This window comes from Anomaloglossus baeobatrachus, chromosome 5, assembly GCF_048569485.1.
Source record: "Anomaloglossus baeobatrachus isolate aAnoBae1 chromosome 5, aAnoBae1.hap1, whole genome shotgun sequence".
NCBI lineage: Eukaryota > Metazoa > Chordata > Amphibia > Anura > Aromobatidae > Anomaloglossus > Anomaloglossus baeobatrachus.
Window position 1 is genome coordinate 364,585,230 of NC_134357.1, and position 18,934 is coordinate 364,604,163.

Consider the following 18,934-nt stretch of genomic DNA (forward strand, 5'->3'; position numbering starts at 1 on the left):
ATATTTTTAGGCTGGGCCTCCACAGCCTGAGATTACCAGCTGTTTTTTTTCATGGCTGGGGCATGAAAAGTGGGAAGGACCGCAAGTCGTTTTTTTAAATTATATATTTATTTATTTAAATAATAATAATTAAAAAAAAAAGCCGCATGTGGTTCCTCTTTTGATACACAGCCAAGATAAGTGTAGGGCTGGGGCTGTAGCCTTGGATTTTATCTTTGCTGGGTGTCAGAATGCCCTGCTCCAATTGTCTTATTTACTTATTTTTTTACCTGGGTACTGACCTGCAGACAGCATCTGCCAGTGATTGCAGGCAGACTCGGTTACACAGGCTTTTACACAGGCTGGGGGCGCCTCTGACTGCAACCAATCACAGATGACAGGACGGCTGGTGGGCGGGGAATGCAGGGAGATTGGATTTGGAGGACTATCGCTGGATAGTTTGCTTTCTCTCATTGTACTGTGGTGAGCTTCCACTTTGTCTCAGTACGTGGTCCTCCAGGAGAAGTGAAAGACATGATCCTACAAATGGAACAAGTCTGAAGTAAGCTGGCAGACATTTTGTTTTTTTTCCAGTTCTAATGAATGACTCATTGGAGTATTTTGCACTGAATTAATTGAGAAGTGCATACCACTTAATGAATTTGATGCAACCTCTCAGCGGCATGTGTCTCCATGTATATGGCCAGAAATTTTTCTGATGCACAAAACACCAGCACTTTTTAATTTGATGGGTGGGTGTAAACACTCCACCCTGGTTCCTCTCCAGCACCGCCCATTTCAGTGGTACTGATTTAAAATGCCTGAAAACACCAAAAGCTAAAAACTTTTTGGGTTTTACATCAGTTATCTGGTGATAGCACTTCGATGAATTATCCCGCATGACTTTTAAAATTGTACCATGCCTTGGCCTTAAGGGTGCTTTACACACTGTGACATCGCTAACGATATATCGTCGGGGTCATGTCGTTAGTGATGCACATCTGGCGCCGTTAGCGACATCACAGCGTGTGACACCAAGGGGCGACGATCAAGGATCGCAAAAACGTCAAAAATTGTTGATTGTCGCGGGCGGGGAGGACGCCGCCACTGCTGCGCGCTCGCTAACGCTCGGGTCCGGCGCTGCTGCGGCTGCTGCTGCTCGGTGGCTCAAGTGGTGGGCCGGATCCGGGGACTCGAGCGGCGCTCTTCGCCCGTGAGTGAATAGGGTGGTTGGTTTGGGGGATTTAGTCCGTGACGCCACCCACGGGTTGTGGTGAAGATGGGCACCACCGCTGCTGGTGACGGGGATCCCGGGAGCGATAGCAGGGAGCAGCTGGGATGTTGTTTTCCCCCTCCGTGGGTAGGGGTCGGTGGTCCCGGGGCCCGGTGGTGTGACGGGGAGGCAGGATTGGTGAGGTGCAGGGTTGCAGGGACAGAGCGGCGCGGTGCCGGATGGCACGGGTGTACTCACTCAGTAAGAGATGCACAAAGTCCTCAGTAAACCAAACGGCTGGATGGACGGGTCCCACAGCCGGCTGCAGTGTCTCTCCCCGGACAGGTGATGGCGGCTGTCTTTCCCTGCACCTTGATGTACTTGTTTGACTATGACGGATCCCCAATGGTAGTCCACTCCCCGGTGTATGGTTGCCGGAGGAGCCCGTTTGCCCGCAGGCGCTGGCCCTTGGGTCTCTAGCCTTAGGCGGTAGCTGTATACCCTCACGGTGTGGGCGGTTGCCTTCTATCAGGTCTTTGGCTGTTAGGAAACTCCTGGGGTTCCGGTCACACTCGGATTTGACTATTGTTGGTTGTTTGTCGTTCCTGCGGCGTCACACATCGCTATGTGTGATGCCGCAGGAATGACGAACATCTCCTTACCTGCGTCCACCGGCCATGAGGAAGGAAGGAGGTGGGCGGCATGTTCCGGCTGCTCATCTTTGCCCCTACTCTGCTATTGGGTGGCCGCTTAGTGACGCCGCAGTGACGTCGCTGTGACGCCGAACGCACCTCTCCCTTGAAGGAGGGATTGTTCGGCGGTCACAGCGACGTCGCTGAAAAGGTATGTCCGTGTGACGCTGCCGTAGCGATAATGTTTGCTACGGCAGCGATCTCCAAATGTCGCACGAACGACGGAGCCGGGTGCTATAGCGCACGACATCGCTAGCTATCGCTAGCAATGTCGCAGCGTGTAAAGCACCCTTTAGGCTCAAGAGGAAGGCTGAGGAGATGGCCTTAGCGTGGACTTAAAAGTAGAAGAGCTTAGTTTTGAAATATAATAGAAATCTTGACAGAAGGGCAACAGAGCTTATAGTCGGTGAGATTGATTTCCATTGCTCTGTATAATAGAACTGGTAATGGAATGGTTTCGGAGTGCTTCAGAGTGAACTCAGTTTACAAAGGACTGTCCATCACTTTCTAACATTTCTTTTATGTTGCCAGGGTATAATTAAACAGTTAAATGAGTTTTTGCCAGAGATGTGGCTAAGGGCATGGCCCAGAATTTAGCTGTGTCGTGCTACACACTCTGCATAGTCCATCCCTCTTCATCGTCTTTGAAAGTTGTCAGGTATGTCTATAACTGTGTTCCTGGACACTGGAATAGCCATAAGTGACACATCAAAATATGGATGCACTAGTCAACAAAGAGTTGTAGCTGTACAACAGCTGGAATGCCACAGAATAAAGAACTGTTATCTCTAGTATCATTGTCAATTCACACAGAACAATGGCATCATGAAGCAGCTGCTTCTCTAAGGTGGATTTCAGGAGTTATGGATAGCTGAAAAGTAAACGTTTAGCTCCATGAATGTTAAAGGGGGACTTCAAATATAATGTCAGCTTTGACTAATTATTAATATTCAATTAACCCCTTCATGACCCATGACGGATATATCCGTCATGGATCGTGTGAGGTTAATCCCCGCCCCCTGCAATGGCTGTTTTCAACAGCTGACATATGTGCCTGCATGTTACGAGTGGAATCGCTTCCACTCGCAGTATTTAACCCCTTACATATTGCTGCCAAATTCTGGTAGCGAGATGTATATGCGCGCGGCCATTATTTTCACTTATCGCCACCCCCACCGGAAGTCACGTGCGTGATCACGTTACTTTCGGTGGTTGCCATGGTAGCACAGGGTTATGTGATGACACCTGTAGCTATCATGAGTCATTTTCAGTTTCACTCGGCCCGGAGCTGAGTGAATCAGAAAGTGATCATATCTGCTGTTTACAGCTGTGTAGCTGTGATCAGCAGATAGGGCAGAGCGATCACATTGCTGATCCATATAGCCCCCTAGGGTGACTAGTAAAATAAAAAAAAAAAAAGTAAAAAAAAGTTTAAAAAAATAAAAATAAAACATAAAAGTTCAAATCACCACCCTTTCACCCCATTGAAAATTAAAGGGTTAAAAAAAGCCAAATATACACATATTTGGTATCGCCACGTTCAGAAATGCCCGATCTATCAAAATATAAAATCAATTAATCTGATCGGTAAATGGCGTAGCGGCAAAAAAAATCCAAACGCCAAAATTAAATTTTTTGGTCGCCGCAAGTTTTACGCAAAATCGAATAACAGACGATCAAAATGTAGCATCTGTGCAATTACTATTAAAAATGTCAGCTCGAGATGCAAAAAATAAGCCATCACTGAGCCATAGATCCCAAAAAATTAGAACGCTACGGGTTTCGGAAAATGGCGCAAAACGTACGCCTCTTTTATTGGACAAGCTTTTACATTTTTTGTAACCCCTTAGATACAAGTAAACCTATACATGTTTGTTGTCTGCAAACGCGCTCCGACCTCAGGCATCGCAACAACACATCAGTTTTACCATATAGTGAACATGGTGAATAAAATATCCCAAAAACTATTGTGCGATCACACTTTTTTGCAGTTTTTCCACACTTGGAATTTTTTTGCTGTTTTCCAGTACACGATATGGTACAACTTATAGTTTCATTTAAAAGTACAACTCGTCCCGCAAAAAACAAGCCCTAATATGTAAAGATTGACGGAAAAATAAAAACATTACGGCTCTCGGAAGAAGGGGAGCAAAAAAAAAAAACAGGAAAAATGGGAAGCGACCAGGGGCTGAAGGGGTGAATAAATGACACTAAAGGCCACTTTACATGCAAAGACATCGCTAATGAGATGTCGTTGGGGTCACGGAATTCGTGACGAACATCCGGCCTCGTTAGCGACGTTATTGCGTGTGATGCGCACAAACGACCATTAACGATCAAAAATACTCACCATATCATTGATCGTTGACACGTCGTTCTAATCACAAAAATCATTGCTGCTGCAGGTATGATGTTGTTCGTCGTTCCTGCGGCAGCACACATCGCTATGTGTGACACCACAGGAATGAGGAACAACATTGTACCTGCGGCCGCCGCCAATGAGGAAGGAAGGAGGTGGGCGGGATGTTACGTCCCGCTCATCTCCGCCCCTCTGCTTCTAATGTGCGGCCGCTTAGTGATGCCACTGTGACGCCGCACGAACCGACTCCTTAGAAAGGAGGCGGTTTGCCGGCCCCAGCGACGTTGCTAGGCAGGTAAGTATGTGTGACGGGTGTTAGTGATGTTGTGCCCCACGGGCAGCGATTTGCCCGTGATGCACAACTGACGGGGGCGGGTGTTTTCACCAGCGACATCGCTAGCGATGTCGCTGTGTGCAACGTGCCCTTAACACTTTCTGTTCCTTATGGTATATGTATATGAATAGCGACTAACTGAGACAAAACCATGTACTGGTAATAAATATTTATTGCACACTGTAAGTCTGCAGTTATTACCGCTCCCACATCCCCGCTCCCAAAACAGGACTGCCGCGGAAACACCATCACATGTCTCTACGCCGGCAGGAAACTAGCCAGGTCTTTCACCGGGAAGGAACAACCACGGGAAGGGCAGTCTCCAGTCAAGGAAACCACCTATGCCAAAACATGGTATCCATCCACAGACAGCTGTTTCGGGGTATTTGGCCCTCATCAGTGTGGAGTAGGAAACTGGCTAGTGGGAGACCTGGCTAGTTTCCTGCCAGCGTTGAGACATGTGATGGTGTTTCCGCGGCAGTCCTGTTTTGCATATTTTCCCAGGGGGCCGTGTTCTAGAATCACTGCGTTGAGAAACACGTGATGGTGTCTCCGTGGTGCTGGATGTTGATATCCCTAAGGTCAATCATCCTTGCTTATGTAGTCTTTTACTAGGCATTGCTCCCACTAGCCAGTTTCCTACTCCACACTGATGAGGGGCAAATACCCTGAAACAGCTGTCTGTGGATGGATACCACGTTTTGGCATAGGCGGTTTCCTTGACTGGAGACTGCCCTTCCCGTGGTTGTTCCTTCCCGGTGAAACACCTGGCTAGTTTCCTGCCAGCGTTGAGACATGTGATGGTGTTTCCACGGCAGTCTTGTTTTGCATATTTTCCCAGGGGGCCTTGTTCTAGAATCACTGCGTTGAGAAACATGTGATGGTGTCTCCGTGGTGCTGGATGTTGATATCCCTAAGGTCAATCATCCTTGCTTATGTAGTCTTTTATTAGGCATTGCTCCCACTAGCCAGTTTCCTACTCCACACTGATGAGGGGCAAATACCCCGAAACAGCTGTCTGTGGATGGATACCATGTTTTGGCATAGGCGGTTTCCTTGACTGGAGACTGCCCTTCCCGTGGTTGTTCCTTCCCGGTGAAATACCTGGCTAGTTTCCTGCCAGCGTTGAGACATGTGATGGTGTTTCCGCGGCAGTCCTGTTTTGCATATTTTCCCAGGGGGCCTTGTTCTAGAATCACTGCGTTGAGAAACACGTGATGGTGTCTCCGTGGTGCTGGATGTTGATATCCCTAAGGTCAATCATCCTTGCTTATGTAGATAAGGAAAGGCTGTGAGAGAGTGCAGATCAAGAGAGAAGTCCAGGAGTGACAGAAGAGCAGAGTGGAGTGCAGAATGGTGGAGGGACAGGATTTAAGGAGTGAAGGAAACCCAAACCTTCGCCATCCCCTGGTCCCTGTTACACGAACAGCAAGAGAAAGACAGAAAGAGAAGCAAAGTTGTCAGAAGGGGCTCTATTGCAGCAGGACATAAGTCCAGAGTGTCATGGAGTCAAAAGGAGAAATTGGGGTGCTCCTACCTGAGGCGTTATCTGCCGGTAACTGTAGAAAAGCAGTTGTGGCGGTATGGCAAGTGGGTCCTTCTGTCCATTAGCCGAGCTGAACATCCCACCACCATGCTGGGTGAGTGAGTCCGAAGAAGCAGGAGGTTACGTTGCCCCATTACGGTCATCCCTGCAAAGCCGAGTTGGATGCTGGAGTTAATGTACCTGAAATATAATGATGATGACAAGACTGCTGTAAACCGTTTGAAACTGTCTGCCAGCAAGTTGCTTAGTAAAGTGAAGCAAATATTACCGGGTGTCTGTCTCCTTCCTGACTGAGTGCGGCACAAGGCCCATAGAAGTGAACAGGACCCAGAAGAACGGCAGCTAAAAGTCATCACCTCCATGCAACATAACACCCACTCCACTCTGCCCCCCGTCTCTGTACTGTGCCGGGGTGGGTTGAGGTCCACCACTACCCTCACCCACGACTGCCCCTCTCTGGCACTTTACATTTGGCGCAGTTGGCAGGATGTGTCCACATTGCATCCAGACGGGGAGAAGGCTCTGTCCCTGGGCGCAGAGAAGAGGGCGCCTGAAGCTGAGTGGACTGAAGCGCCGCTGCAACAGGAAGCTGTGTCTGCAGCAAAAGCTGAGATGAAGACAGCAACAGAGACCGAAACTGCGCTGCACCAGAGCATTTTCCCTGAAAGTGAAAAAGAAGAAAAGACGGCAGCCAAGTTGGCGGACGACAGCATGACTCCCAAGATGGCGGTGACATGCGGCCTGAAAGGTGACCCAGCCCATCAAGGGAGGAAACGACGCCTAAGAGCTCAAAAATGCACCTGGCCTGGAGGTGTGCTGTCCATGGAGGAGGCAGGCGGTGCAGCGAAGGTCCGGTCTTATGTGGAAGGCGTCCACCGAAGAGGAGTCCGGTGGAAAATGAAGGTCCTGCCCAGCAGAGATGACGTCCGCAGGAGGCGGGCACTGCAGATGAAGAGATGCAGGCTGGTGAGTACAACCCATTGTGTAAGAGAGGTGAGACGCCCTGGCCTATCAGGTCGTCACAGGGTATTGTGCAATCTGCCCTTCTGCACAGTATCCACTCTTCCTTTTTACGAATCCTGGTCCATTGGTGTTGCTAACAGCTTAGCCAGTCAAAATCCTAGGAACACTTTACACCGATCCCACCAGACACACCATTGGGGGGCCTGAAGGGAATAGGGCCGCCCACATTAGGGGTTGGTATGGGAAAGTGAGAAGGTGACAGAGAAGTGAAACAAGAGTGAAAGGAGTAGGAGGTGGAAGGTGACTCTCCGAGAGGGAGAGGTCACTGGTACGAAGCAGGGCTCCTGAAATTTACTAGGTGGCAGACATTGGTCTGGGCGTGGTAGGAGCTGGAACCCCAGTCGCAGGGGATTGCGTCAAGGGGCACGGACTGCCGAGGAGGGCAGCTGGCGGCCTTGAGCCATCACCGGGCAGGGGCCAGGGCAGGACGGGGTACGTGGACCCTAGGCCAGGAAGTAGCTTCACGTGTCCCGGTAATTTACCCGTCGGGGGTGAAGACTTCAAGATTCATCCCCAACCAGCTCCAAAATCGGGGTACTAGCACACCGATGGGATAGGACTTTCCCAAATACAGTGCAAAGAAATCCTACGTGTGAACCCTGAGAGCAAGCTCGCTCCGCTCCGAAAAGTTTCAAGCTTGAGGGTCCAACTCGTGAGAAGGTGCCACGGAAAAGGCCACAGGCTAACAGCAACACCAAGGGCACGGATCCACATGTGCTCTCTCCATGCTGCAGCGGTGCTCAGAATTCTGGTTTACAAGCTGTCGGAGTTGTTATTCTTGGACTGAGTGAGTAATCTGAAAAGCCCCTTTTCCTCCACCCAACTTCACCCCAGTCACCAACACCCAACGGGCCCTGGGGCACAAACCACCTACCCACGGTGGGGTTAAACATCCTGCTTCTACACCAAAGCCACCGGGCTCCCCAACAGCAGCGGTGGTCTTCTACATTACCACGCACCGTGGGTGGCATCACAAACTTACACATCCCCCTGTACATATCTATCCCCTCTCCTTTGAATTTGAGTGTCCGCACTAACCCCCGGGTCTGGAGACCCCTCGAGCCACGGCAGCTCCGGATCCGAGCTGCTCGGCCACTGGCACGGGGGCGGTACACCTCAAAAAACCTGATATAACGAACAGGATACGAGCAGGACCCACTTACCTGGGTGTCGTGCGCCTTGAAAGTCAAAGACTGTAGGTCCAGAGTCCTTTTCCCGCCAATTCCGCCATTGTCTGCCATCTTTTCATGCCAAAACGCTGTCTTCATCGGGAAAGCGCATGAAGCCTAAACCCCACCCTTCGTCTTCCTTGTGAGGCCAGAATCGGAAGTTCCCAGAGGGCCACGGTCAGCGAGAGAGTGCTGCGAAAAGACTGAGGGGGCAGGCCAGAATGTGTTACTAGCGGAAGTGGAGCAGGGACACCAGGACTCTGCGACAACGTTCCTGGAAGACGCAGTGGCAAGATGGCAGAGCGAGACTGGTCCCCAGAACATGCTGTCCCTGGGACCGCGACATGGATAGAGAAGGAAACAGAGAAGCTGTGCAGGAGAATACGGACGCAGTTCCTGTTCATTCTGAATCACTGGAGGGAAGAGATGAGGAGCCTTGTGGTGGTGGTGCGAGCCCGTGAGATTGAAATCCCACGTGAAGAGAGGGTAAGCGGTTACCCAGTCCCTATTGATTGCCCAAATCCAGCGTCAGCAGCTGAGGGATCCGGACCGTCTCCACTCATGGTGAGCGCTCCACCATCAACTACCCCGTCCTCGGTGGACGCCGAGCTGCCCACACTAACTCCGGCAGCGGAACCTTCAATGCATCTACAAGAAGCTCCAGCTGCAGAGATCCAGACCACAACCCTGCAGTCACGGCAGCGGTCACCCAGACATCGGCCAGACCAGACCCGGCCGCATCTCCGGGCCCGTCCTCAGAGGCGGAGCACCCAGACCCTTCAACCCCGGCTGCGGAGCAGTCGGTTCATCAGCTTGCACCTGCGGGAGCGGAACCAAGATGTCTACCCGTTCCGCTACCGCGCGGCATCCCGACGGCTGTTGGAGCCGCCAGAGTCCAAGTAAAGCCAGAGCCAGATAGTGAGCTGAGGCCGGACGCTGATGCCCCCTACTGGGAAAGACAACAGTACCAACTCAGACGGAGATTGCAACCCGAGGCCGGCGACGATGGGAGCTTGCCGCCAGTGATCGGGCGGAGAAAGAGCAGATAAGGAGTGCTGCTTCTCAAGTTAAAGGGCCACGGTGCCGTGGCCTTGTGGAGCTGTTTGACTCCGAGCAAAGATGGGGGTTTATCCGCGAAGCGGGCCCCATGACAGGGATGTTTGTGTCCCGACATGATGTGGTGCAGCACCTTCCTTGGGGCCACCCGGAGCGCAATCTTTAGCTGGAGGAGATGGTTACCTATGTGACGACATGGTCTCCGAGTGCCTCGCATGAGTTAACTCTCTTAACATTCAGCCAGACATGAAGACAGTTTGTTTATAGATGGGGGATAATCCCTCATTGCTTCTACAAGACTCTTGTTAACTCATGTAATTGTTTTGGCCACTGAAGGCCAGACACCCAGATAACTCAATTATGCGAACATCCCATTGTATTAGTAAGTGAATTGCTAGATGTGATGTAATTTACCTGTCTCACCCTTGTCTCCGGATATTTGAATACGGCTTGAAATCTAGCCAATAAGAGCCCAGTCTTTTCCACCAATTGTGAAGACCCCAATGGTCTGAATGGAGAGCTCAGGGGTATAAGAAGAAGGACTGTCCATTGCCCAGGGAGACTCTTGCTACATGCTATCAATCTAGGACCTGCGGATCCAATTGGCAAGCCATAACCAAACCTGGATTATAATACTATATGGACTTCAGCATCGAATGCAAGGATTCGACTTTGATATCAAGGACTACATAAGGAAGGAATCCAGCTTGAGACAACCCAGTCATCTATCTACAGACTCTGCAGACCTCAGCCAGCTTCCTAAATCTGGCGTTATTCCATTCGCGGTGGGTGCCCCCCGAAAGCGGGGTGTTGCTGGATTGGAGTAAGTAGCCCTGGAAGCTCTAAGGCATGGACATTCTAGTCCCTGGTGTGCTGTTAATTGTTTGGGGATCCAATAAAGTCTTAATATTGTGATTCCCTCACCCTGTGATGTCTGAGTAGTGTTCCGCCCACGGTTAAGGAGGTCGGCGTTCAGTTGGGATGAGCCCTGGGCCACGCTGTCTTTCTAAAGGCTGCCGGGCCAGTGCACAAAAGCACCCACTGACCCCGTGTCTCCACAACCTATACCCGACATTGCGGGAAGCGGGGCTGGTATGTCCTGGAGGTAACTAAACATGTGATGTTTGAGGAAGGCTATGTGTCGGCGTCTGTAGCACGCAGTCGCAAGGAAGCGTGGCTGCAGGACCCAACAGTCTATTACTAAAAAAAATGTTACAGTACTAGTAGTTGCGATGCCATAGAATCGTTAGGTATCAGTGCTTTTGTTTGTTGTTTTTCATAGTTTGTTATTTTCCATATAGAAAATGTTAGTAGATAAGTGCCTAATCAACCAGTTTTAATGAAAAGAGTGAAAGTTACCAGATTTGCAAGCAAATTATTGAAAAGTGTACAACCGGTACATGGACTTCGTTCAGGTTTTTATATATAAGTAAATATGGACCATGGTCACAGGACTGGCGTGACTACCAAGAACTTGTGTTTTGTACAATAGTTGCACCTCCTGTGCCAGCCAGTGTCATCTAAAAGACAACACCCGGGACCTTAACCTGGTCACAGACCCATCTTAGGTTTCCAGGGGGAACAGGTTGTTTGGGTGGCGGGTTATTGGGATCCGGGACGTTGGGACTGGACTGTCGCAAAAAAGGGCTGCAACGAAGTAGGTTGAGGCTCCGTTACCATAGAAACCAGTAGCGTCCCACGGTTGGGCAACAAACTCTTAATAACTTTAGTTACGTTTAAGTAAAGTGCCTCCCCTGTGAGGGATGGAACCCATTAATAAAGAATGCATAATGTTAAAATGTTATTTTTATCTTCCACAGTTCAAAAACAAAAATAAACCTCTGGTGTCTTGTAGCTCGGGGACAAGCTACATTTAACCAAGGGGGAATGTGACGCCCTGGCATATCAGGTCGTCACAGGGTATTGTACAACCTGCCCTTCTGCAGAGTATACACTCCTCCTTGGTTACGGATCCTGGTCCTTTGGTGTTGCTAACAGCTTAGCCAATCAAAATCCTAGAAACACTTAACACTGAAACCACCAGACACACCATTGGAGGGCCTGAAGGGAATAGGGCCGCCCACATGGGGGGTTGGTATGGGAAAGTGAGAAAGTGACAGAGAAGTGAAACAGGAGTGAAAGGAGTAGGAGGTGGAAGGTGACTCTCTGAGATGGAGAGGTCACTGGTACGAAGCAGGGCTCCTGAAGTTTACTTGGTGGCAGACGTTGGTCTGGGCCTGGTAGGAGCTGGAACCCCGGTCGCAAGGGATCGCGTCAAGGGGCATGGACTGCCGAGGAGGGCAGCTGATGGCCTTGAGCCATCACCGGGCATGGGCCAGGACATGACAGGATACGTGGACCCTAGGCCGGGAAGTAGCTTCACGCATCCCGGTAGTTTACCAGAGGGGGGTGAAGATTTCAAGATTCATCCCCAACAGGCTCCAAAATGGGGGTGCTAGCCGATGGGATAGGCCTTTCCCAAATACAGTCCAAAGAAATCCTACACGTGAACCCTGAGAGCAAGCTCACTCCGTTAGTCTTACGGGTGAGGGGGACCCAAAGTTTCAAGCTTGAGGGTCCAACTAGTGAGAAGGTGCCATGGAAAAGGCCACAGGCTAACAGCAACACCAAGGGCACGGACCCACACGTGCTCTCACCATGCTGCAGCGGTGCTCAGAATTCTGGTTTACAAGCTGTCGGAGTTGATATTCTTGGACTCAGTGAGTGCGCTGAAAAGCCCCTTTTCCTCTACCCAATGGCACCCCAGTCATCAACACCCAATGGGCCCCGGGGCACAAACCCCCTACCCACGGAGGGGTTAAACATCCTGCTGCTACACCAATGCCCCCAGGCTCCCCAACAGCAGCGGTGGTCTCCTACATTACCACGCACCGTGGGTGGCGTCACGAACGTACACATCCCCCTGTACATAGCTATCCCCTTTCTTTTGAATCCGAGTGTCCGCGCGAACCCCCGGGTCCGAAGACCCCTCGAGCCACCGTGGCTCCGGATCCGAGCGGCTCGGCCGCTGGCACAGGGATGGTACAGAGGCATGGCTGGGGGCGCGGTCGAAGAGCCTGACGTGTGAAGTTACTGGGCTCTGACACCGGAAGAGGCAGGCCCTGGAATACAGGAAGCGCGCGTCATCGGCCCGACCAGCGCCATTCTGGAGAGAGCGTGATGCTGTGAAGGATTTGTACAGCAGAGGCAGAGACACCGCAGTGATGGTGATCGGAGGAAGCGTCTCTGAGCTGGCAGAAATTCTTCGCCTGCTAAAGCTGGGCGAGCGCCGAGTGACGGAGGAGAACAAAGACACGTCCATCTATGTGACCTGGGAAACCATGCCAGACCCTGGACTCGGCCTTGTCTGCCACGAGCTGTGCATCCAGCAGTGGGACAAGAAGAAAGAATCCTGAAAGCCCTGAGGTAATCCCTGTGTTCCTGAGTTGGCCGCAAGGCCCTGTTGAAAGAGGGAGGCTAGTTTAAGAGCCCTCCACATTAAAAAGGGAAGCCTCAGGCTACAGAAGCTATTAAAAAGTTGGGCCAGTGAATGTTGCCCCAAAGTGGCCAGAAGAGGCCAAAGTTTTATTTGAAGGTTGTTTATGTGATTAAGGGATGGGACATGCCCCTCGTGGCAAGAGGAGGCCAGTACTTTGTTGTGGCTTTTTGTTTTTCCCCTGTTGGATTTGGGGAATCTGCGAGCCTTCGGGGCTGGAAGAGGACTGTACCCTCAGCTCAGAGCTTACCCTGCAGCTCTCAGGAACCCTGACCTGTTGTCCTCTTGCCCTGCCATGTACTTTTCCCATTTTGGTCCACGCCACATACTTCCCCCCACCTTGCCCCAACCTTGAGAAACTGCGTCCAGTGGAGAACGGAAACAGGACATTATTGCTAACAAGTATGGAGCCTCCAGAACTTTTGGAAGATGTTTTCCCCCTTGCTTAAGGACAGCACCCCCATTGTTCGGGTTCGGTGGGCGAAATAGACAATTCCACTGTGTCATCCTCCCCATAACCGGCGGATGAGAGGAACTATGCAGTTTATTTTTAGGACTCATTTTAGGCTGTTACGGATTTTTTTTTCTAGTGGGCCGGATGGGTCTACAGCTGCTGGAAGGAACACGCAACCATGTTATTAATATTGAATGCAGTGTTGTAGGTGTTTATATTGTAACGTAAGGGATGTGTTATAATGTTTTTTTTTCATAGGTGGATTATGTCACAGTACTGCCAGCTACCAGTAGTTGACAATGAGCTCCCTAGCAGGGAAGGGAGGTCCATATGCAAGGTGCAGTACTGAAAGGGTCTTGAATATACCTGGTCCACAGTGAACGTATTGAACTGAGGTGTGTTTTTATATTTTCTGTTTCTTGCATGTCTCATCACCAGGGGCCTGGCAAATTTAAGTGGGGGGGAATGTAATAGGGTTACCAGTGTCTACCGCCCCCACGTCCCCGCTGGTGACTATTGGATCTACAGAGTATTTGTATAGAATACATTGTAGTAATGTGTTGTATTTTTGTAAACTGTCTTGCATTAATGTATATTTCACCCCCTGTGTAATACGGCCAGCTTCCACCAGAGGTCATGGCTTTGGGGGCCTCTCAGAGAGAAGGGATGGACTGGGAGATGACAGGGCAGCAGGGGGTTAAATGCCCAGTCACACACAACGACTTACCAGCGATCCCGAAAACGATGCGACCTGATAGGGATCGCTGGTAAGTCGCTGGGAGGTCGCTGGTGAGATGTCACACAGTCAGACAATACCAATGATGCAGGAACGATACAGGTCGCAGTAGCGACCTGTATAACGATCTCAGCAGTCACTGTGACCCTGTCACACAGTGTCAAACACAGCGATGTGTCCTGCCCAGCAGGATATCGCCTTTGAAGAAAATAGCCTGGACCATTCTGCAACGACTAGCGATCTCACAGCAGGGACCTGATCGCTGGTAGATGTCACACATAATGAGATCGCTAACAGGATGGCTACTGCGTCACAAAAACCGTGACTTAGCAGAGATCTCGCTATGTGTGACGGTACCTTAAGGGTACCGTCACACTTTAGCGACGATCCAGCGATCCCACCAGCGAGCTGACCTGGTCAGGATTGTTGGTGCGTCGCTACATGGTCGCTGGTGAGCTGTCAATCAGGCAGATCTCACCAGCGACCAGTGACCAGCCCCCAGCCCCCAGCGACGCATGGAAGCGATGCTGCACTTGGTAAGGCTACTTTCACACATCAGTTTTTTGCCATCAGGTACAATCCGGAAAAAAAAGGATAAAACGGATCCGGTATCGCATCCGGTTTATCCCCATAGACTTGCATTGTAACCGGATTGTACCTGATGGCTTTGCGGTGCATCCGTTTTTTTCCGGATGCGGCAAAATAATTAAATGCGGCAGCCGGATAGAACGTATCATGTAACCTTTTTTTGCCCCTTAAAAAAACCGCATTCTGCCGGATCCGGTACAATGCGGCATTGTATAGAATGGTTGTCTATGCATGCCGGATCCGGCGCAATGCGGTTTAAACCGGATGCGGTGACCGCATCCGGTTTGGTAAACAGAGCATGCGCAAATTTTTTTTTTTCATCATCACAAAACTTATAAAAGGATCCAGCACATTCTACACACCTCCTGCCGTTGGTTCCTGACTTCAACTTCTGCTGTCCTCCAGTCCAGTGCTCCAGGGAAGAGGTAATGTCCACAGTACTGTCCACAGATCACTGCTGTGAGCTGCGTACATGTACTTAGACATTTTTTTTTCTTTTTTTACAGGTGCAGTGTTGCGGTCACATTTTGGGCCTGCCAGTTGCTGGGTATGGTTCGCTTCAGTGCCAGTGCGAATTTCTTTGGAGGAGAGTGTTCCTGAGGTAATGTCCACAGTACTGTCCACAGATCACTGCTGTGAGCTGCGTACATGTACTTAGACATTTTTTTTTCTTTTTTTACAGGTGCAGTGTTGCGGTTATAGTTTGGGCCAGCCAGTTGCTGGGTACGGTTCGCTTCAGTGCCAGTGCGAATTTATTTGGAGGAGAGTGTTCCTGAGGTAATGTCCACAGTACTGTCCACAGATCACTGCTGTGAGCTGCGTACATGTACTTAGACATTTTTTTTTCTTTTTTTACAGGTGCAGTGTTGCGGTCACATTTTGGGCCTGCCAGTTGCTGGGTACGGTTCGCTTCAGTGCCAGTGCGAATTTATTTGGAGGAGAGTGTTCCTGAGGTAATGTCCACAGTACTGTCCACAGATCACTGCTGTGAGCTGCGTACATGTACTTAGACATTTTTTTTTCTTTTTTTACAGGTGCAGTGTTGCGGTCACATTTTGGGCCTGCCAGTTGCTGGGTACGGTTCGCTTCAGTGCCAGTGCGAATTTATTTGGAGGAGAGTGTTCCTGAGGTAATGTCCACAGTACTGTCCACAGATCACTGCTGTGAGCTGCGTACATGTACTTAGACATTTTTTTTCTTTTTTTACAGGTGCAGTGTTGCGGTTATAGTTTGGGCCAGCCAGTTGCTGGGTACGGTTCGCTTCAGTGCCAGTGCGAATTTATTTGGAGGAGAGTGTTCCTGAGGTAATGTCCACAGTACTGTCCACAGATCACTGCTGTGAGCTGCGTACATGTACTTAGACATTTTTTTTTCTTTTTTTACAGGTGCAGTGTTGCGGTCACATTTTGGGCCTGCCAGTTGCTGGGTACGGTTCGCTTCAGTGCCAGTGCGAATTTATTTGGAGGAGAGTGTTCCTGAGGTAATGTCCACAGTACTGTCCACAGATCACTGCTGTGAGCTGCGTACATGTACTTAGACATTTTTTTTCTTTTTTTACAGGTGCAGTGTTGCGGTTATAGTTTGGGCCAGCCAGTTGCTGGGTACGGTTCGCTTCAGTGCCAGTGCGAATTTATTTGGAGGAGAGTGTTCCTGAGGTAATGTCCACAGTACTGTCCACAGATCACTGCTGTGAGCTGCGTACATGTACTTAGACATTTTTTTTTCTTTTTTTACAGGTGCAGTGTTGCGGTCACATTTTGGGCCTGCCAGTTGGTGTGCGAGGCCTGTAATAAAAAAAATATGTCGTCTTCTGGTAGCCCGCCCTCCGGTTCACAAACTGAGGTATATTTTTTTTTTTTGGGTGTTTTTTTAAAAAAAAAAAAAAAAATTTTTAAATAAACGACATTTACACAGGTGGCCGAAACATCACAGGAGATGCTGCCAGAAGAGGACGGAAGGGGTGGAGAAATACACGGAGCGGGCGGTCATAGTGTAAGTTTCATACAGGAATTGTTTACCACAGCACACCAAACACATAAGTAAATAATGTTTTTTTTTTTTTTCTTCACTAAAGGCTTCAACTTCTAGGGCTCACGATAGAGCTCCCCCAAGACCGTCCCAGGGTCGTCGTCGAGGTGGCGGTGGTCATAGTGTAAGATTTTTTTTTTTTTTTTTTTTTTTTTTTCATGTCAGTGTGAATTTATGTCTATTTTTTTTTTTTAATTTCTTTTTTCTTTCTTTGAACAGGCATCACAGCGTGCTCCCGATTCTGACGGTGAGGAGGCCGGATTTATCAACATCGACCTCCTCATCGATGAAGTTAGAGAGAGGGAGCCGCTGTGGAACATGGCTGACCGCCGCCACGCTGATTCGATCGTAACCCGTCGACTCTGGGACGAGGTATGCCACGCAGCGATAGAAGGTTGGGGGGAGCTCAATTCTCGTGGCCAGAAGAAAGCGCGTAAGTATTCACAGTTCAGTAGGTTATGCTGCAGGATGTAATGTGTTGTATACTAACCACTTTGTGCTTTCCACTTTCAGGTGACAAACTTCAGAAGCGGTGGCGGTCTATCAGGGATCGCTTCAAAAAGGAGTTGAATCAAGAGATGCAGGCCCCGAGTGGATCCGGAGGACGCAGATCGAAGTACCGTTACTTTAGAGCGTTGTCGTTCCTCCGGACAACTATGGTGTGCAGAAGGTAAATATTCCCCACAATATGTACAAAGTATAATATTTTATGTCTGATTTTTTTTGCCTTTTTTTTTTATTCAGTGGCACTGTATAGCAATTAAATTAATTATTATTTTGTTTTTCCTCTTTTTACCAGCACCGTCTGCAGCACTCAGGAGCCTGCATCGAACCCGACAGGAGCGATCCCTGAACAGTCCGCCACTGGGGAACACAGGCACAGACCCCACCCATCTGAACCTTCCCTTCCATCGACATCTGTCCCATCCACCTGCGCTGGAGCTTCCCGTGAGACTTCATTACCTGAAGCTGCTGGTGATGAGATAGCTTTTCCCCTACCCCACCCCTCTGACACTGCTGCCCTCAGTAGAACACCTTTGGGTTCTGGGCGTCAGCGTCATAGGGGTCAGGAAAAGAGCTATGCGCCCGAGTTCTTGCATCTAAATGCAGCCTTCCAGAACGCCATTCAATTATTAGCCGAACAAAATCGTTCATCTTTTAGCTTCATAAATGCCAATATGGAAAAAAATACACACGAATTGTGCACGCGTCTGGACAGGCTGCATTTAGATGCAAGTAAATCACCCAATCATTGTTTTTTTCAAGCCGTACTAGAGCGCATGGAAAAGCTATCTCCTGACCAGCAGATGCATGTAATGCAAGCCACACGGCAGGCTCTGGCGCAGGTTTCCTCCCAACCACCTCCACCCACCCCTCCTCCAGCACCTGCCCCCCCTCCAGCCATTGTCCCTACTCCCCCTGCTGCCCAGTACCAGCCTGCTGCCCAGTACCAGCCTGCTGACCAGTACCAGCCTGCAGCCCAGTACCAGCCTGCGGCCCAGTACCAGCTCCCAACCACATCTGCCCCTACACTTCCTACCCACTACCACATCTCGCCTTCCACACCCATCATGACCCCAACTCAAGCCACTAATTCACCCGCCACCTCTTCTGTCTCACAATCCCTCCACTCCACCCCTCAATCCTTACCAAATCCCATCCCATCTCCTGGTTTCCCTCTTGGTTTCTCAACCACACCTTCACCTTCTGTTACTTCCCCACCACCACCACCAACACCACTTTCCACCCTCAATACTCCAACTGTGCGTGTGTTCCCATCTGTCAGCCCCTCCAGTACTATCTCCACCCCAAGCCCAAGATATACAAATTTATAATTTATGTATGTAATAAAAATAAAAGTTTTTTGTTGAAAAGTATTTATTTGTTCTTGTTTTTTTTGGGGGGGAATATTATTTTGCAAGTTAAGTTAATAATAAGGTAATACAAAAACATAACATGTTGTAATTTGACGGTGTAAAAATTACAAATTTTTTAAAGCGAGTGAAAGATTAAAATTAACAAGGTTAACAAGATATTTTTTAATTTATTTTTAACTATGTTTATTTGTTATAAAACTAAACAAAAATCTTATACCATTTGATCTTGCCAATCTACTCTACCTTCTGGGGACACAAAATAGTCAGCATATTTGTCACGTATTGTTGAACAGGCAACACTACTCCTAAATCCAGGACTGGTGTAGTCAGTCAAAGAGGTGGATTCCAAACTCTGGTCATCCAAGGACAAAGGTTCCTTTGTTA

General features: G+C 49.5%; 1 protein-coding gene across 1 annotated transcript; it reads left to right on the forward strand.

Annotated features, from left to right (window-relative positions):
- Nucleotides 1-6,735: 6,735 nt before the first annotated feature.
- On the forward strand, nt 6,736-18,508 carry LOC142312767 (uncharacterized). The gene is made up of 8 exons (XM_075351755.1): nt 6,736-7,089; nt 16,031-16,071; nt 16,382-16,487; nt 16,560-16,637; nt 16,720-16,797; nt 16,893-17,106; nt 17,187-17,343; nt 17,473-18,508. Exons 1-8 carry the CDS (start codon nt 6,736-6,738, stop codon nt 18,506-18,508), a joined length of 2,064 nt encoding a protein of 687 aa, XP_075207870.1.
- Nucleotides 18,509-18,934: the final 426 nt, after the last annotated feature.

Bases quoted from the DNA above. Each gene is read 5' to 3' on its own strand.
- LOC142312767 (XM_075351755.1), top strand. From the start codon at position 6,736: ATGAAGACAGCAACAGAGACCGAAACTGCGCTGCACCAGAGCATTTTC. The intron at 16,072-16,381 runs GTACGGTTCGCT...CTTTTTTTACAG, and splicing joins TTGGGCCTGCCAGTTGCTGG to GTGCAGTGTTGCGGTCACAT. The intron at 16,638-16,719 runs GTAAGTTTCATA...TCTTCACTAAAG, and splicing joins ACGGAGCGGGCGGTCATAGT to GCTTCAACTTCTAGGGCTCA.